General features: G+C 42.6%; 1 protein-coding gene across 1 annotated transcript in view; it reads left to right on the forward strand.

Moving 5' to 3' along the window:
- The first annotated feature begins 16,280 nt into the window (after positions 1-16,280).
- SLC30A8 (solute carrier family 30 member 8) overlaps positions 16,281-21,306 on the forward strand; it is a 31,394-nt gene continuing 26,368 nt past the window's right edge. The window contains exon 1 of the mRNA XM_030549608.1: positions 16,281-16,360. Within this exon, the coding sequence (XP_030405468.1) occupies positions 16,281-16,360 (80 nt within the window). The remainder of the gene's footprint in view (positions 16,361-21,306) is intronic.

Raw genomic sequence — 21,306 nt, forward strand, 5'->3', positions numbered from 1 at the left:
ACTGGAGTTCCCTCCCCCGGAGAGGTAACTTTGGTGTGAGAGGCAACCCCAGCACCATCTGGAAGGAGGGTACCAACTATGGGAAGGTTTCCCTCTGCTCCCATTGACTGCTCTGCTTCCCTGGGCCTTTCTTCCTCCTCAACAGCGCAGGGACTGTCTGACTGGAGGTGGGACAATTCTACAGTGTCCTGGAAAGCCTCATCAACATACCTCTCTGCCTCCCTTAGCTCCTCCAGTTCCTCCACCCTGGCCTCCAAAGTCTGTACGTGGTCTCTGAGGGCCAGGAGCTCCTTGCACCGACTGCACACATATGAAATGCGCCCACAGGGCAGGTAATCATACATGCTACACTCAGTGCAATAAACTGGATAGCCCCCACTCTGCTGCTGGGCTTCTGCCTGCATTGTCTCCTAGTTAATGTATAGATGGTTTAAAGAAAGGGGTTTTGAATGTAGTTTTGTTTATAGGTTTTAAGGGGACTGACAGGGCACAGATAGAACCGACAAGGGACCCTCGCACCCTTCCCACTCCCCTACAAACTCCCTTGCGAAACTCCCTGTCAGCAGCCCCTGTTCGCAAAGCTCCCTGGTCGCTTGTGCGTGGCTTTATAAAGCCCTGGCCTGAGTGAATGTCCCGCCCACTGATTAAGGCTCAGCCAATTACCAGAGGCTTCTAGCTTTCAAACCTTCATTGAAGCTCACAGCCTTCAATTGACAGCCACAGCACACAGTCCTTCAACCAACCAACCAAACAGACTGACAAACACAAGCTCAGCACACGGCAAGTAACCCCCAAACACAAACAAACATACACTACAGACAGTCACTTACAACACAGATGCTGTATTTGCTCCTCCTTCACCTGGAGAACTCCCTTGCGAAGCTCCCTGTTAGCAGCCCCTGTTCGCAAAGCAGGCATGTCTGTATTGCAGTAAGCTCTACAAAGGTTTTCGTTGTTTACTTAGTACTAAACAAAACTGCATTTTTATTAGGATACAGATATTCAGGCCTGTCTGCAAAGGCCTATACTTTAAGAATTTAGGTGTATTCTTATCACTTAGCTAGTTATAAAGGTATAAACAAAAGAATCAAAATCACTGTCTGTGCAATGGCCTTCTCTTACTGTGACAGTCTGAGGTCTGGTTCTTCGGCTAACCAGCAAACGCAGCCATAAGCTGGGAAGTGTATGGTCACATCCTCACATTCCAAACTAGTCACATTGAAATAAGGTGATATTGGGCTATTAGGAATACAATCCTGTCCTGATATTCCTATCACCTCAAGAGAAAGGGAAGAGCCTAGAAGATGTAAAAGGAAACTTAGTTTGATAACATCCTGTCTGGCAAGAACTCACTTATCAATAGACACAGCTGGAAAACCCTTATCTCTGTATACATGTAGTTGTGAAATCCTCACTTCTGTATTGTTTTGTATGTTTATTTGCATGGTCTCTATCTGGTTCTGTGATTGTTTCTGTCTGCTGTATAATTAATTTTGTTGGGTGTAAACCAATTACGGTGGTGGGGTATAATTGGTTAAATAACCATGTTACAGTATGTTAGGATTGGTTAGTTAAATTTCAGTAAAATGATTGGTTAAGGTATAGCTAAGCAGAATTCAAGTTTTACTATATAGTCTGCAGTCAATCAGGAAGTGCGGGGGGAAATGGGAACAGGGACTGGGGATGGGGGAATTGGGATCATGTTTTGCTAAAGGGGAAAATGGGAACAGGGGATGGGAACAGAAACAGGGACACAGACAAGGCTCTGTGGTGTCAGAGCTGGGAAGGGGGACACTGAGAAAGGAAACTGGAATCATGCTTGCTGGAAGTTCACCCCAATAAACATCACATTGTTTGTGCCTTTGGACTTCAAGTATTGTTTCTCTCTGTTCATGTGGGAAGGACCAGGGAAGTGAGAGGGTGAAGGAATAAGCCCCCTAACGATTTTTATGACGGTTATAAATACATTGCGCCAAGATTTTCAGAAGCGATGAGTGATTTTGGGCGCCCAACTTCTGAGTCACTGTAAAAGGACCTGGTCAAATCAGGCCCCTATAAGTTGTCTCAGGTTAGGCCCCAGTAATGACTTGGGAAAGTCTTGGCTCTGATTTATTATACAAGGGGAATAAGCTATACTAGTATAAGGCACCTTTATCCTGGCATAGCTGCAGCCTCACTACAGGTTGTAAAGTGTAACTATTTTAGGTTAAAAAAAAAATCACACCCTTAACAAGACTAGTTATACTGGTACAACATTTTCAGCCTGCTCTTAACTAGGCTCCCCTTTTTCCACTTGCAGTTTTGCATTCACAGTTATTTGTGGACATAATTTAGATCTTTAAAGGTTTCTGTACCTGATCTGTGTGTACAGTCACGTATTGAGATGTCTAAATGACCTAAAATATGCCTTAACTTACAACTCTGTATCTCATTCTGCATATTCTGAGCCATCCAGGTCCCCTGAATTCTGCAATCCTTTAACTGGATTCTCCAGAGGGAAAAGAAGGAAGGAATGATCTGATGGGTAATACAATGGACTGGGGTGCAGAAGAACTCCATTCTATTCCTGGCTCTGCCACAGGCCTGCTGTGTGACCGTGGGGAAAGGACTTCACATCTCTGCTTCTCCTTCTGCAGGACAGAGGTAAAGATACTGACCTTCTTTGGTGAAGTGCTTTAAGATATAGGAATGCAGAGTGCTGTATAAGAATGCAATTAATTTTATGGTCATTGTAAGGTTCTAAAATCTATTTTCATATGAACAGTGTAATTTCAACCTATTAATTCCAAAGTATTTACCACCCAAAAATGACACTTTAGGAACAGTGTCTTTGATTAAATGACTGTAGCACTGACACTATTGGATGGTTGCCAGTTTTGGTTGGACATGTTCCTAGAGGTTTCAACACATGACATAATCTTTAATTAAAGATTAATCTTTAATTCCTGGGGACTCCAGGACAATCCTGAAGGGTTGGCAACCCTACAGTACTGCCATAGGCCATTTCACATGCTGCATGGAGTGGTGGCTCCTCTCCTCTATTGGCCGATATAGTTACCTAGGCTGGAGTGGATACTCTCTGGGTATGCTTGAACTCTAGATCCCTCTGCTTGTGTTTGTCTGCCTACCTCCTTTCTGACTCCCCTCTGGCTTCTCTAGTGGCAAAGAAACTCCCTCCCCCAGCTGACTCCTGTCCCCTTAGAAACTACCCAGCTTCTCTCCCTTATCCCTGGGTTTTGAGAAAGGATGGACCATGGCAGTTGGGGAGGAGGAAATTCACCATGCCAGGCTGCAAAGTATCAGTGGAACTGCTCTAAACCTTAGGGCTGCAGTAGGCTGCCATCTGCATAGAAGGATTTAGTTGGTTGGATCTGTGAAGTCACAGATCCACTGACCACACCACTTCCTCTCCTCTCTTCCCCTCACAAAACCCCTGTTCTTCTGGTGCAAATACAGTCCTACAGAACAAAGCTCCATGATACTATGAGGTTGCATGGTCCTTCTCTGGTTCCCCCTCAGATTCCAGCCTCCACTTGTGCACAGCAGAACTCCGCTGGTTCTGTTATCTTTTGTGCTATACTTGCGCACTGAGGGCTAAATGGGACAGGATTTATTCCTTCATGCTTAGTTAATCACAGCTATATACAAACATCTTGTACCAGTAGGAAGATTTGGGGTCCTTCAGTCTGTAAATGTCTGTCACTGCATGCTACTGACAGAAAAAATGTTCTGTCTTCTAACTTTACTGTGCATCTTTGATGCAACATTCCAAACTATGATCGTGCAAAGCTACCATTACAATTCAATTCTGAGCTCTTCAGACTCTCTTCTATTATGTGCCTGTGTTAGGAACACTGCAATGGGGTCCAATCCTATCTGGTATCTCTGGGTGCTACCATAATACAAATAACAAATAAAAATAGTTGTTAAGTACCTGCCTGAATTATTTGTGATAGCCCTGCCCAGCAAAAGTATGGGATTTCAGCTACTACTGCAGTTAGCTATTGCTGGCAAAGGTGCTGGGTTTTTTTTGTTTTTTTAAACCCCCTGATAAGTCATTCAAAATATCAGCTCTGCAGAGTGTTTTAGTTCATTACGCTTTTAAATGAGCTAACCTAAATTAGAATCTCCTGAAATCAATAGTTCATTTTTATCACTGAATTTTCTAACTGTAACATATAGATCATATAAATTATCTCTCACAGCACTTAAAAGTCTATAACAACATAAAACTACTGCAAATTTGGAGTTAGGAAAATCGATATTTTATAGCTGTTCCTTATATAACTGCCATATTAAAGGACAACAACTATTCCAATTGCGGATTTAGCCTTTGAATGCACTACATGCTGCCCTTTGATATAGCAGGCTTGAACCATTATTATTTGCAATGTCACAGGATGAAATGTTGCACTGCTTAGCCATACTGACATTATTACAACAAAAAATAAAGATAAATTCTTTGTGACACAGAACAATGCAGACTAGGACATTCAAAGTGAAAGTTAAAAGCACTGTCATGATCTATCGCATTTGACGTAAGAATATTTTGCTTTCCAAAAATTACTACTGTCTGAGTTTGATACTGCTTAAGTCCCCATCTTAAACTAAATGTTTCCATGACTGTTCAAAAGCTGCCACACCAGAGGTGATTACAGTTCATTGATGGATGATGTAATCAGAGCAGAGTGCAATTTTTTCATCAAAACATTGTTTTTCCGATGAAAAATATCTTCTTGACCACAACAAAACTTTTCACATAAAATTTTCATTTTAGTTATAATTTTCCATTTTCTTGACCAACACTGGAAGATGAAAGCTTTTTGGGAAAACCAAAAAACAATTCCTGGGTTTGGGTTTCATGAATGTCAACAAATTAAAAAAAGAATTAAGGACATGATTAATTATTTTTAATTTCCCATGAAAAATAATTGGAATCTTTTGACCTTTTACAAGAATGTCCTTTGGCATCAAATAAATCCCTCTGCAGGAAAACCCCACAAAGGGGATTGGGAAGGCTGTGATGGCATATATGGAATGCACCTCCCACCTGAAATGCACAAAGGGTAGGGTTTCAGAAAGCAACTGGATGGAGGCATTCTGAAAATTCTCCCATATTTTCATACACAGATGTGAAGAAAAAAGCTGATGGCTACTTCCTGCATGCCTTCCCTTATACCAATCCGAATATGGCTCCCTGAGGAAAAGTAGTCCCGTGGGACCCTACCTGCAACTGTCTTTAGCCTGTGAGAGGAGCTGAGGGTTAATTGGTAGAGGGAATTTCCAAAGTTTTTCACCAGCTAGGCACTTAAATCTGTACTTTGGCACCTACTTCAACTGGGTAGCATTCCTCCCTAGGTGGAAGGCCAGCCTAAGGGCCATGCAGCATTTAAAGCCCTACTTCTAGTGTTTAAGTGGATTTATGTGGTGCACAGGCTCTGGGCTGCAGGGTGCATCTGACTATTGTAAATAACACGTGTTGCTACCCTGAGACCTCCTTGCCCAATGTCAGCCTGCAATGACTTTTTTTAAATCTAGGTTTGGAAACTCCTGGATGTGATGGGGAGTTATTTTTATCATGGAGACTGTAGGAGTGTGTGGCCATCCTTCCCTGTCAATCTCAGATGGAGGCCATGCCTCCTTGCTGTCCCGTTCCTAGAAAGACAATCTGAAAAGGGGGAAATTAGCTGTTACTGGCATCCAGGCCCTCTGAGCTGGGCTGGGCAGTAATCAGGCTCTTAGGCTCAAGCCCTCAGGCAGGGTAAACCCCCAGACTGTCTAGGGCTCCGGCCCTCAAGCAGAGCAGAGCAGTAAATAGTCTAGGAGCCAAGCCCTCAGGCAGTGCAGGACACCAAACAGTCTAGGGGGCTCTGGCCCTCAGGCAGAGCAGAACAGTAATGAGTCTAGGGGCCCAGGCTCTCAGGTAGGGTGGAGTGCCAAACAGTCTAGGGGGCTCTGGCCCTCAAGCAGGGCCGAGCCGTAAAGAGTCTAATGTACTAGCTCTGGCAGACTGTAGACCAGCACAGGCCTCTTGGCCTTATGTGGTGTAGCCTATAGAGTTTGGTTGCTTGGTTGCTTGCATACAGTATATTTGTTTGTGACCTTCCACATAGATAAGTGGGCAGGTTAAAGCAAGTTGGTAGGTAAGACCACCCAAGTTCATGGCCTTTTTCAGACTTAACTGGTACACCACAAAGAACATGGAAATAACCAGTTAGGACAGAAATAACAGAGGTGAGGATGAGCTGATGGTTTCTAATAGTTATGAATATGTCATGAAGATGCATGAGCATGACAATCTATAAAGTGCACCCTAACATTTTGTGAGTGAGGAAGTTAAGTTTGGACATGGAAGAAGGTCTTTCTACAGCTTATAGCTCCAACTTCCTTCTAAGTTCTTTGCCTCTCACTCAGGACTTGAAGAACTCACTTGACATGACAGAGGCAAGGCTAGTCCTTTGTCTCTTATCAAGGAAGGGTGCAAATATATTAATCGAGAATCTTTTATAGCATATAATACCGCATGTACTGCTAGAACAATATCATTGCTTTTGTAATTGGTTGATTATTTGATTACTACTCCATTACTATTCTATTTATCTCAATAAAAGACTTAGAGCTGCCTTTTCTTCTCATGGTGCGTTTCCTTGTCATATATCTCAAGGGTCTCTGCAAATTCTTTTGATCAGATTAATTGGTGATCTTATAACCCATATTACATAAACAATATTATTATTCTCCCATAAAATCAGGCAACAGTGGGGAGGCTGCCACCTTAGGGGTGGGGTTGGCAGCAGAGGGTAAGGTCCAGGGCCCTGATGAGGGCAGAGGGTTCCAGCACTGGGTCAGCGGGAAATCCAGCCGCAACATGATGACCTGGATTCAGGCAGCAATGCAGCTGGACTAGAATCAGTTGTCCCTGGGCTACTTCCTCTTCCCCTCATGGTGTACCTGGATCCTGGGGTACATCTCCTTGGGGTACACCACCAGTGATAGTCCCAGCAGCTCTTCAGTGTCTGGGGTGTCTGGCAGCTCTCATAGGTCTGGTGAGTCCTCGGTGCAGCAGAGGTTCGGTTTGGGTTCCCATTCCAGCAGCAGGTGGGGACATCTGTCTCCCTTGGCAGCTCCAGCCCAACTAAGCTGCAGGGCCTGCCTTTTGTACATCCTGTCCCACCCCTCTGCTTCTCGTGTGGCAGGTCTGGCCTTCCTGGTTTCACCCACCAAGGGGTGGGTGGTGGTTCCTCCCTCTCAATATCAGAGGGAGGCCACACACCCTTGCTACAGAGACACTAACTCTTATTTTACTATATCAGCTCAAATGATAATGCTATAACGGTAACTCCAGAACCTTAATACATTGAAAACAGAAAGCTGGTGCCAAATATATCAACAGGCTTTTAATAGACTCTTCAAATGTCATATTAAATAGAAAAATATCAGTATTTACCAATTTCATGCTTTCCATGATATCATCAGGTAGCCAAGGGACTTGATTACAGTCATCATGATAATGCTACAATAAAGAATTATGAATTGTTTGTTGCTGACTTGGGACCAAGCTGAAAAGATCATATCGTAAGACCAGAATTCAATCTCTTTTAACTTTATTGTATTAAAAAGTTATAAGAAATCACTGTATGATTTTCACTATGCCCCAGCCATGAGAGACCCATTATTTAACTCTTCATTTAATTTCCAGATGCTGTATATGCACAATGTAAAGGGTGCGGCAGGAAACAGGCATATGGTAGGCAGCTATGACTTATATGCATGTGGAAAATGCCATTAAAATTAGAACTTGTATTGTGTGTGTGTGTGGTGGCTTCTCCAAACTAGAATTCATTAACTATGGTCACAACCTGATAGCTCCAGCTTACAATGCACCATTTCTTTCATGCTGGCAGGGTACCAATGAATCTCACTATCTACCATGGGCCTCCAGAATCAGCCACACCAGCAGCAGGAAATTCAGGGTGATCTAGGACTATTGCTTGTAGTGTGTAACATATCATGGAGGTGTCCTGCTGGACTGCTCCTTGATGCTAGACACCCAATAGCAGCAGCAAAATTCACCATTGTTCCTGGGTCTGGCTAGGAGATTGCATCCCATCCTATGGAATGCAGACCTAGCTACATCAATGCATTCATGTGTTGCCAATTCTATGATATTTGTTGGTTTTCATAAAGCCCCAGCTCCTGAAGACATCTAAACATGTAAGAACCTTTAAACACTCCTCTACATTTCTAGTCCTCGTGGTTGCAGAGAAAAGCTTGTGAATGTGACCTGAGCATTCTGTGAAAGGTTTAGAAACCAGAAAACAAATTTAAAAAACCCAAAAATGTATTTTATAAAACTTCCTGATTTTAAACAAATCTCATGATTATCGATTGATTATTGGGGTTGGCAATACTGTATCCATGACTTCCAAGCTTTGATTATTAAAACACACTACACCTGGGCATGAATCCATAGTCATCAAAATTCCAACTGGTACAGAACAAGCACATTATTTCAGTTCTGCCATGATTGCACGGTTATCTATTGAATCTTGGAGCAAGTTTAAAATTCTGTTCTTACTTTTCAGTGCTCTCCACCTTGCCTGAGACCAGCTCTCCCACTGCTAGCAAGACTCCCCAATGAAGTGATGATCTTTCAGAGGTAATGACATTCCCAGATAATAGGTGAGACTAGTAAACTGGAAACCCAGCCTGTTTGGCTGCTGGCCTATGGCTAAGGATCTCCCCCAAGATCAAGAGGATCATCAGAAAACCTGGCCATATTCAGGGCACAATCCAACACTCCCATCTGCTGTAGCTTGTCTTCCCATAACACGGATGAGAATGACATCATAGTCTTATTCTGCCTGCTGTCAGGGGAGGGCCAGAACATAACTAGGAAGAAAAGATTACTGAAGTGCATATGTGAAGACATGCACAGGCGATCTTTACAGGAATATATTGAGAGGGCGCCTGTCTCATTCAATGCACCAAGTGTCCACTCAGTGAAGCAAGGCTCTGTCTCTATGACAGCCTGAGCCAAAGCTCATCGGAGTCAATCTGGGACACGTGGAGGTCATTGAGCACTGGATCAGGACCAGTACGTACATTTCATGTGGGGCAGAGCATTCTAGTGCTGTCTAGCACATAGTTCGACAGAATGAAATTTATTTTGTCTATTATGTTTCCTTTTTGAAAAACCTAAGAAATTCCATTTTAAAAAACTGGTAAAAGCATGTTAATTTTGGAAAGTGAAGCACTCAAAAATCAGAAAAGGCCAAGGTTAAAGTTGCCTCTTTAGGCATGACTCTGCCCCCTTGTACATATGCAATGCATTATAGTCTTTCGTTGTGTAAACCTATGCTGCTATTGCTATGGGACCACTCCTCACTCACTTTATATTGCAGCTGTTTTGTTGGAATTTTATAGCATTTGCTGGTAAAATCATTAGTGGAAGAGGCAAGCGAAAGTAGCCACCCTGAGGAGGGTGGAACCACCAGTGCCTAAAGCTAGTGTGGAGTAGTCTCTCTGAGCCCCAAGGCAACTTAGGCTGGCTCCTTTAGTATTGATTCCCAGCCAGTCATAATCTGGCTCTAACTTTCCCAGTGGATCTTGGGCCATTCAAGTATATGCATTAGGAGCTGAATTCTGCTCTGTTATGCTATAGCAAATGTCATTGATTTCAGTGGAGATACTCCTCAACTTACACTGGTTTTAACCGAGAGCAATCTTGGGCCATAGGCATTAGGTGTTACTGAAAAGGAAAGTTTACAAGAAGTTTAATGTGAATGAAACATGCTTTGGAAAATGAACAGTGTGAAATGGACACAGTTTAAACATCAACAGCAGCCTGACCGGCTTGAGGAACCCTGGTTGCTGAGAAGCCTTAAAGTACAGGCTTTCACTAGGTTGCCGTGTCCTTTCCTAATTCAAATTGCAACTGTAAGGATGATAAAATGGAAAATAAATGTTTGTGCAATGGCTGGGAAAAGCCAATTAGTTTTGCACCAGTGAGAAATAATGCACAGCTCCCTGTGTCTTTAACAAACTGGCTCTCAATATCTAGGGTAAAATATATCTTCACTAGCCAAACATACTTACAAATTTAAGTAGCATGAGAACAAAATGTATTCTGCAAGTGATAATAAAAGAAATAATGCAATAAGGTTTCCGTATTTTATTAGAAGAAGAAAACAATTAAAACAAAATCCAGGTAATAACTTATTTACCAAATGTCATAATTATCTCTTTTGCTGCCAAAACATGTATATTCTTTTCCTAGCAGTCCCTTTCCCCAAGGAAAAATAAATGTATCTAAGAAATACTTGTTAGCAATGCAATTACAGGCTTAATTCCCCAATCAGCTCCACACACAATAAAAACAAAAATAACAAAAAACCCCATTGCAATCACAATGCAAAATGAAGGAGGGAGAGGGAAAGAGAGCGAGGGAGAGAGAGAAACTGACTGATGAGGTGTTTAGAAAAAAAATATTTTAATAAGAAATGCTGACACATGCTATGGCAATAGCATTTGAAAGAACCATTATCATTCACTTTTCAGCGACACCTCTGTCTCTTTCTTCTAGCCAACAGTCTAGAATACATGACTGGGGTGACGACAACCCTGCGTACTGACTAGATCTTCAAATTGGCCTGCTAAACCTAGAGTTGTGAGTTCAATCCTTGAGGGGGCCATTTAGGGATTTGGGGATTGGTCCTGCTTTGAGCAGAGGGTTGGATTAGATGATCTCTTGAGGTCCCTTCCAACCCTAATATTCTACGATCTGTGAAAACTGCACAGCTTCCATGTAGGCACTAAAAGAACTGGCCAGATTGTCAAAACAGCTGAGCACATTGAAGCTAATCTGGGTGTCAGCATCACAGTGAGAACAGCTGGGTGTTAAGCACTTCTGAAAATCTGGTGTTTATTTAGGTGCATAAATGGAAGCTGATCTCTGGAAAATCTGGCTGCAATAGTGGGTGTTGAGACCCTGGATGCCTAGCTCTGATTGTCCAGCTCAATATGCTAAACTACTTCCCTTCAGCCATCCTGAACAACCCAGCTGATGTCCACTAGTGCTGGAAGCAGGTGTCTGAGGTCACTCCCAAATGCAAGTCTCCAGCATCTGTGTAAGGGATTGTATCTCCATATTTTCACTGGCCCCATCAGGCATAAGAGCCTGCTACTTACAAAGTGCCAGCAAAGTTGCTTCTTTAGGAGCATGTGCTCTTGCTGCTTAAGGTGTCAGGTCACTGACTACCATGATATCTATATGTGGCCATAGTTTGTTTTGGTAACATACCATCCTGATGCCAGATTGTGGTTGCAAAGAAGAATGGCATGTTCTCAGTCCACAATCTGAAAGGTTAAAGAGTGCCGCTCGCTATAACTAACCTGTAGAACCTGAAATCCAGCCATGGCATTGGTGAGGTTCCGATATGTGTCCCAACTTTGCAATTCAAGCTGATCTCTTGTTTTAATTAAAATAGGTACTTCATAGCTTGCTGCTGACGGCAGTCGCCTTTGTGGAAGTGAGGGGTCATTGGTGGCCCTGGCAGTGTGGGAACTCAGTGGAAGAGTCTGTCAAAAGTTTTCATCCTCTGAGCACTGATTACAAAAAAAAATCAGAAGACAAATGTTAATGTTTAAAAATTCAGTACTTTAAAATATTAAACATTAGCATCCTGTTAATGATTTTTAAATTGGCACTAAATCAGGATGGAGACATTCTCTATGATAGTCTCATAGTTTGGGCCCCTGTATTGCAATGCCACACAAAAACGTCACCCCTATTTCTATTGATTTATCCTGTCTAAGACCCCAGTCCTATAATGACAGCTACTTGAAGAGACAGCTGAAATCACTAGAGCTCCAGATAGGTTAACAGGTAGTTTCATACGTACAGTAGCTGAAGAGGATCACAGTAATCAAGCTGGAAAATGCCTAGATCACCACATTAAAGGCAATCCTGAAGAGAGCCACATGAATTGCTGACACAGAATGGAAAAGAAAAACTTGCTGTAAGATGTCTCACATTGAGTAAAATTGGTTGACTTTCCTGGCATTTTCTATTAACAGATGCACTGAATTTCGCACTGTACATTTAAGCTGTCAGTATCTCCCCCCATCATGACAGGATGAAAGTTTTGTATTTTAAAGCATGCTTGATTGGAGTTGAAATGGGATCAAGAATACGCATCTTTTACTGCCTGAGATTCTGGATGATAATAATGATAAGGGACTTTCATTTGCAAAAGCCAGTGTGATGTCTCACTTCTCTCTGTTGGATGCAAATTTGGAGAAATGTCCTTGACTTGGGTCATTAGAATTGCTATGATTGGATTTGAGACACTTTTAATATAGACTCAGAAAAACAAAATGCATTATTACTGAAAGAGGGAGATGAATTTATTGAGATGGTCTGAATAATTTCTCTGAAGCAGAATTTCCACAGGCAGCTGGTGTCTGTGTCTTGATGAGCTTTGGATTCTGTGTAAAGAGGAACACTCCTGCCTTTGTGGAAAAAATCTGAAAAGATTTCTTTATAACATGCTTCTCAACCCACTTCCTAAGAGGTATGGCCATCAGCACAGACAACAGTCGACGTAAAACAAAGGTCTAGATTAAATAAAGTGAATAATCTATGGCTGTTTTCCTAGCATCCATCTGAGGCCTGAGACCCCCTTTGCAAAATGATGGAAACAAAAGTTACAGGCAATATTCATTTACTCACTCTATTTGCCAGCAGGTGTAAAGAAACATGGCCAAGTCATTATTAACCAGATCTCCTTGTTCTCAGGCTCAAGTGCTGCCTTATTTATTGGGGAAAACACTGGGACAGCTGACATAACAATATGTTTGTAGGTAATTAGTGGATCTCTAGCTCTGTAAAAATCAATTAAGGCTTGTACAGCATGCACGACACCAGCATCCCACAGAGCGTGTGCTGGGTTCTGGGGGAAATCCCAGTGTGAGGCATGGCAGTTAGGCTGGAAATGATGAGTTGTGCTGCTCTTTATCTGAAAGAGATCATCTGGCAGGCGCTCGTTTTATCTCTCTAGAGGTTGTATGGGATTTGAGTGCATGGGTAAAAATGTAGACTGCTAACCCCAGAGGCAAAGTTTCTTCCTTTCTCTGCAGAACAGTGGTGCAAACTTTCCCACTCTCCCCCACCAATGCGCATCAGCCCTGACCTGTGGGTATCACTAGGGCCGTACCAAATTCACAGTCATGAAAAATGCACCACGGACCATGAAATCTGGTCTCTCACCGTGAAATATGGTCTTTTGTGTGCTTTTACCCTACACTATACAGTTTTCATGGGGGAGACCAGAATTTCTCAAATTGGGGGTTCTGATGCAAAAGGGAGTTGCAGGGGGGTCGCAAGGTTATTTTAAAGGGGCTGCAGTATTGCCACTCTTATTTTTGCACTGCTTTCAGAGCTGAGTGGTTGGAGAGCGGCAGCTGCTGACTGAAGGCCCAGCTCTGCAGGCAACAGCACAGAAGTAAGGGTGGTAATACCATACCATGCCATCTTTACTTCTGCGCTGCTGCAGGCGGCAGCTCTGCCTTCAAAGCTGGGGTTCTGGCCAGCAACCACCACTCTCCAGATGTCCAGCTCCCAAGGCAGTGCCACTGCCAGCAGCAGCGCAGAAGTAAGAGTAGCAGTACTGCAACCCCCTCTACAATAACCTTTGCGACCCTCCCCAACTCACTTTTGAGTCAGGACCCCAACAATTACAACACCATGAAATTTCAGATTTTAATAGCTGAAATCATGCCATTTATGATTTTTTAAAATTCTATGACCGTGAAATTGACCAAAATGGACCAGGAATTTGGTAAGGTCCTAGGTATCACTTTTAGGTGGAGGATATAGGTGATCCCCCTTCAGATCAGCAGCCTGCATGCTGTATAATGTACCAATCCTGTGGGGATAATAACCAGAGATTTTATAAATAAAGAGTGGGTCGTAATACATATGCATGAGAGGCAGAGTGAAGGTTGCCCCTTTCTCGCCTCTGAGTGCTTCACTTTGCATCCTTCATGTACTTTTTTGAGCAATTTAATATTTATTATCGTGGTGTCTCCACCCATTTAATTGTACTGAGGGGAAAAACACATTTGTTAACAGCGATAAATGATGGGAGAGTGAGAGTGAAGCTGAAATACTTTGAACTCTCAGTTCTTTGGGGCAGGGACTGTCCTTTTGTTTTGTGATTGTACAACATCTCGCACAAGGGGGTCCTGTCCTTGATTTAAGTCTCCTAGGAGCTACGGTTATGCAAATAATAAATAATGATGATATTTGTCTCCTGTCACTAGACAGGAATGATGCTAATGGAATGGGAAAAAATACCTCTGTTAAGGTTTCTTTCCCCACTCTGAAATTTAGGGTACAGATGTGGGGACCTGCATGGACACTTCTAAGCTTAATTACTAGCTTAGATTTGGTAACCCTGCCACTGCCCAGAACTGTCTGGGGCACTCTCTGTTTCCCCCAAAACTCCCCCCACCCCGGGTTGCCTTGAGGGACTTCACCAATTCACTGGTGAACACAGATCCAAACCCCTTGGATCTTAAAACAAGGAGAAATTAACTATCCCCTCTCCTTTCCCCCCACCAATCCCTGGTGAGTCCAGATCCAATCCCCTTGGATCTTAAAAGAAGGAGAATTTAACCATCCCCTCTCCTTTCCCCCACCAATCCCTGGTGAGTCCAGATCCAATCCCCTTGGATCTTAAAACAAGGAAAAATCAATCAGGTTCTTAAAAAGAAAGCTTTTAATTAAAGAAAGAAAAGGTAAAAATTATCTTTGTAAAATCAGGATGGAAAATGCTTTACAAGGTAATTAGATTCCTATAGACCAGAGGGCCCCCCTCAGCCTTAGGTTCAAAGTTATAGCAAACAGAGGTAAAATCCTTCCAGCAAAAAGAAATATTTACAAGTTGAGGAAACAAAAATAAGACTAATATGCCTTGCCTGGCTAATTACTTACAAGTTTGAAACATGAGAGACTGATTCAGAAAGATTTGGAGAGCCTGGATGGACGTCTGGTCCCTCTTAGTCCCAAGAGCGAACAACAACAACACAAAGAGCACAAACAAAAGACTTCCCTCCACCAAGATTTGAAAGTATCTTGTCCCCCTATTGGTCCTCTGGTCAGGTGTCAGCCAGGTTAACTGAATTTCTTAACCCTTTACAGATAGAAGAGGCATTAACCCTTAACTATCTGTTTATGACAACCTCCTTAAAGGTTTATCGCTTTCCAGAACCTTTTCTCCTGCTCCAGGCACTGTTTGGCAGACACAGAATGGGGGATTTATTATTGCTGAGTTTGTCTTGTGACAGGCTGTGGGATCTATCTATCTATCTATCTATCTATCTATCTAAATTATAAAAATCTTGCCTATTTTTAAAGGAAAATCTTCTGTGACCGGATATGCTGACTCTTGATGATACCTAAATAGTGCATTGATAGCTGCATTATAGCTGTGGAAGTAGCCAAGAAAAGAGGCAATGTTTTAGGGGTAAATGTCTTTTAGATACCTTATGTGTACAGTGTCTAGTAAAAGGGTCCCCCGGTCCCTGGCTGAGGCCTGTTGGCACTACTGAAATAGAAATCATAAATCCTAAGGGAAAAGAGAATGCAGCTGTGTACTGTTCACATATAGAACTCAGTAACCTGCTTCAGGTTGTTAACTGCAATCATGAATAGTTTTTCTTGTCCCCGATTTTTTTCTAAACATTTGTAGTAAAATTCCAGTTGGGGAGAAGTAAGGGAGAAAGGAATCTTTACAGCAATCACTTAGATTAAGGAGGTTTACGCCAACCTGAGCAAAAGCATGTTGTTTTTTTTCTTTCCAGGCTGAGCAGGCAAGGTGGGAAACAGTGGTTTGACTGTTGCAGGCAAATCAGGCTGTTTTAATCACTTTTCTTCTGAGCGTGTGTGTGTTTGCGTGCTCCAGGCTGAGTCAGCAATCTAGGGCAAAGTGGTAGGCTTCTCATCATGTGTGCAACAAGGATTGCATCATAACATCAGGGGGGAAAAAGTGCCACAAAACCTCCAATATCAGAAACCGAGCAAGTCACTGTTGGGTGAATTGGTGACGCTACTAGCCGTAAGAGAGCAGCTCCCTTTGTAGTGGATTTATTGACAAGATTATTCTAACGTGTTGTTTTTCAACCTTTGGCGGAGATTTCTCCTTCGTTGTGAGAGCATTTTTACCCCTGCCCGCTTCCAAAAAGGGAAGGAGCATTTGAAGAAAAAAGTTTTCATCATGGCCACTACAAAAGGTCTTGAAAGAACTAGTCTTGTGGCGGACAGAGGCACCAAGAAGTACTCTTTAGCTCTAGACAGGTAATGCAGCTGTCTGTGTCTATTTCACTTTATATTGCTTTGCCCTTGAAGGTACAATGAGCCAGTTAATCTGCAGACATTACTACTGAATTTGAAGCACTCACTTCTCTGAGTCTCGGACTCTATACAGGGATGCACATTGCACTATGGTATTGTTTGGGGTTGGTGGAGGGTTTTCCCCCTTCCAAACTTTCTTATTAAATGTTGGTTTAAAATATTAGAAATTAGTCTAATGCATCTGCATCTGTGATGGATTGACCCAATCTACTGTTGAAGCCAATGTCTCCTACAATGTATTTTATATGCTTAGTAGATTTGTGGTGGCATGCAAAATCCCACTGATTATAATGTGCTTTTAGACTGAATTGTAATAGTGCTATTGACATTGTGTTTGAGTCCAGGCTCCTTCATGCCTGAATGTCTAAATGCCTATTAGGTGTTAAAGAAATGTGATGGCATTAAGGGCTTGACCTGCAAAACTTTACTCACATGACTAGCCAACTGGACTTGAAGTCAATGCATGTACTCATGTGATTGAGGATTACTCATGGGAGTAAGGGTTTATGTGAGCAAGCCTTTACTTGGTAATCCTTGTAAATGGATTTAGGACCATATCCTGTATTCTCTGCCCTCCCAAAGCTCTGATGGGCAGGGAATGAAGGACTGGGCTATAAATTATTTGAGAATTTAAGAATATTTATTCATAAATGTATTTAATTGTGTGAATTAAATGGTGATTTTTTTTGTTTGGAATTTTCAGAAAATGAGTACAGATGTCTGCTAGGAAATACCTTTATTCTGAAACATATTTTCATTCTTCCTTATGTTTAGGAGCAGCAAATATTTTAAATAAAATAGCAGCACTGCTACAGTTAGCACCTCTTGACATTTTCATTATCTCACTGCTTTTCAGGTTATTTGTTGCTTGGCTCTCTTAAAATATGTGAGGCAGAAACTTGGCAGAACCTGTCCACTCTAATGAAAATCTAGCTCTGTGTTTTTCCACTGTGCCCATCACCACAGTATCTTAGTGCTTTAAATATTTGATTATTGCTTTAATATTATTTACATGTCTGCATAAATATAAATGTCGCTGTCCAAAAGAACATATACATTAGCAATAAAATCCCACTCCCCATATGTTATGTGACTCATTATCTGTTACCAAGGAATCTCAGTGGTGGTTTACAATTCAGATAAAACAGCTTGGGGGAGATCTTCGCCCTCCCTCTGGTTGCTTCGCATTGGGGCTCTAAAAGCCCTGGATCTGATTGTGGGAATATTTTTCTGGCAAAGGAACTGCTGAAGACAGCCATAAGGCTGCCTTCTGATCACCCCCTCACAAGCCCTGGTGTTAGGGGGTGTGCCAGGAAAGGGCTGGGGGATGGATGGGGCATTTTGAGGGTGGGGTTAAAGCATGTTGTCTAGGGAGATTGACGTAGGTCCACAGGGCTGTTTAAATTATGCAGAGCAGCCCAGGATTAGGACAACATAGAGCTGGTTTAAAGCAATTTTAGCCCCTCCCCTCCCTGGGCTGCAAGTTCTGTGCTGCGCCTCTTGTTTTTTAACCTGTAAAATTCTTCATGGACAAGTGCTTGTTACTTATATTACAGTAGTAACTAGAAACTTCCACCATCTTGGGACCCCATTGTGCTAGACACTGTATCAACCCATAAGAATGGCCACACTGAGTCAGACCAACAGTCCATCTTGCCCAGTATCCTTACTCTGAGGGTAGCCAGTACCAGATGCTTCAGAGGGACTGAACAGAACACAGCAATTTTGAGTGATCCATCCCATGTCATCTAGTCCCAGCTTCTGGCAGTTGGAGGTTTAGAGATACCCAAAGGATGGGTATCCCTGACTACCTTGGCTAATAGCCATTGATGGACCTATTCTCCCTGAATTTATCTAATTCTTTTTTGAACCCAGTTATACCTTTGGCCTTCACAACATCATATGGCAACGAGTTCCACAGGTTGACTGTGAATTGTGTGAAGTACTTCCTTATATTTGTTTTAAACCTGCTGCCTATTAATTTTGTTGGGTGACCCCTAGCTCTTGTGTGATGTGAAGGGCTAAATAACACTTCCCTATGCACTTTTGCCACACTCTTCATGATTTGATAGACTGCTATCATATCTCCTCTTAGTCACCTCTTTTCTAAGATGAACAGTCTCAGTCTTTCTAATCTCTCCTCGTATGGAAGCTGTTCAATGCCCCTAATAATCTTCGTTATTATTTTAGGTACCTTTTTCAATTATGATATTTTTTTTGTGATGGGGCAACTAGAACTGCACACAGTATTCAAGGTGTGGGCATACCAATGGATTTATACAGTGGCATTATGATATTTTCTGTCTTAGTATCTATCACTTTCCTAAAGGTTCCTAACATTATTTTAGCTTTTTTAACTGCTGCTGTACATTGAGCAGATGTATTCAGAGAACTATCCACAATAACTCCCACATTGGCTATGAAAGGCAGTGTAGCCTACTGGATATAGCAGTGTGCTGTGACTCAGAAGATTTGGGTTCTATTCCTAGCTTTGTCACTAACTTGCTGGGTGACCTTGGACAAATCCCTTCATTGCTCTGTGCCTCAGTTTCCTTGCATATAAAATGGGGATAATGATGCCAATCTCCTTTGAGATCAACTGCTGAATAGCTCTATATGTAAACTAGTTATTATAGTGGGGGGAAAATCCATACCCTGAAGAGTTCATAATCCTTGACCCCAATCCTGCAAAGTACTGAAATCAGTGGGGCTCAGCAGAGGCACAGGGGGCTGCCTACACTGAGCTCTGTCTATTATTGGGATCTCTGACAACATACAATGGGTAGAGTAAAGAAACAAATGTAGGTGTAGGGAGGCTGGAGTAACAATATTATGAGCATATATTTGCATAGACTGGCTGTGTGCACAGTTTCTAGGTGTAATAAACTGAGGAGTAGTAGTAATCAGTTTAGTCCTGGGGATAAATTACTGTATTTTTCAATTCTTTGTGTGTATGTTTAGCAGAAACAATCCAGCTGTATTGCTTTCAAAAGCATTTATTTTACAGAGAAATTAGCTACCTCTTTACAACACTTATTTTTTTAGTAAGCCCTTTTTTTTTGAAATATAGAGATATACCTAACTCATAGAAGTGGAAGGGACTTTGAAAAGTCATTGAGTCCAGTCCCCTGCTGTTACAGCAGGACCAAGTAGTGTCCCTGAAAGGTTTTTGCCCCAGATCCCTAAATGCCACCCTCAAGGTTTGAACTCACAACTCTAGGATTAGCAGGCTCATGCAAAAGCCACTAAGCAATCTCTCCCCAGTGCCATTATTGTTATATTATTCTGATGACAAAATCCTGGTCATCATACTTGTTTTAGGAAGTCTGGCTACCTGAACTCTCTCTCCACAGAGTTTTGGAGCGATCATATTGCTATAGGCCAGTGGCTCTCAACCTATTTATCATTGGGGGCCACATTTGCGGCCCAAAATGTATTACCTGGACCGCAGGTTGAGAACCACAGCATGTCCCCCAAACTCTTCCCACAGGTCCCTATGCCTCCCTCCTAGAGACCCTTCCAGAGAGTGGGGCCAGGAACAGAACCCTGGTTGGGGGGCTGGGCATCAGGGACCCTAGACCCCACTGAGTGGCAGGGACCCTAGACCCCACTGAGTGGGGCTGGATGGGTGTCCTGACCCTGGACCCTGCCGTGTGAGGCTGTGTGGCAGGGCAGCTGGGCGGCAGCCTGGACCCCAACCCTGCGGGACTGGTTGGCAGACCGAACCCCAGATCCTCACTACGTGGGGCCAGGCATCAAGGAACCTGGCCCCCGCCATGCGGCCCAGCGGCTTTTAGCACATAGCTGGGCCACAGCTGTGTGCTAATTGGGCCAGATGTAGCCCACGGGCCTCAGGTTGAGAACTGCTGCTATAGGCCCAGGTTTTCAACAGACACTAGTCATTCCAGGTGCCTTCAGTTTTGTTTGCTCAACTTGAGACACTTTAAAGGGAACTGTTTTTCACAAAGTGCTCAGCATTCACCCTCTGAAAATCAGGTTCCTTTAAAGTATCTCAAGTTGAGCACTCACAGTTGCTAGTCACATGAAAATCTTGGCCACATGAGTCACATACGGATATCAGCTCAATGCAAGTTGAACAATTTGATATCCTACTTGGTAATACTGTCATTTGTGCAGGAGTAGAACAGTTACGCTCTCGTTATATCAATGACTTGTTGACCCAATCCAGCACTGATGAATGTGTTTCCTGTTATGTATTTTATATGCTTATTAGAGTTATTGCACTGTGCAAAATCCCATTGATTACAATGGGATTTCGATAGCATCCTAGCAGTTTAATTCAGGGCTTCATCAGTCTAGTTTCTTACTATTGTTAAAATACAAAGAACAGTAAATAAAGAGACAACGTTAAAGTAAGTTTTGGTTGCCCTGAGAAAATCTGAAATTTAGAGTTGCATGAGCAAATCCACCCCTAAGGGGTAAACTAATACACAATGTGTATGATGGAAGGTAAGTTTTAAGATCCTCTGTGGAAATGCAGAATTCTTCTGCTGAGTTGCCCTGATATCAGGTGCTAGAACTTTGCATAGAGCTGCAGAGTTGCTTTTACTAGCCCATCTTGCTGTCAGGACAACTGAATCCTATCAATGCCAACCCAAGGAATATAAAAGGGTTTAAATGGCTCTCGGAGGCAGGGGATACAAGAAGCAGTGACAAGAGGGACAACCCTAAAAGCAGGTGATCTGAGAAGAAAGCTTAAGGCTTCTTGACACTTGAAAGTTGTTTCGGATTAATATGGAGTGTGAATTTAAAATGCTATAGCTATTTCTGAATAACGCCATATATAGACAAGGTCTCAGCCTTGAAACTGATTCCTGCCCACCCTACTCACACCGCTGTGCAAAGGTCTGGCCTAAGGACTCTGAGAA

Source organism: Gopherus evgoodei, chromosome 2 (assembly GCF_007399415.2).
Source record: "Gopherus evgoodei ecotype Sinaloan lineage chromosome 2, rGopEvg1_v1.p, whole genome shotgun sequence".
NCBI lineage: Eukaryota > Metazoa > Chordata > Testudines > Testudinidae > Gopherus > Gopherus evgoodei.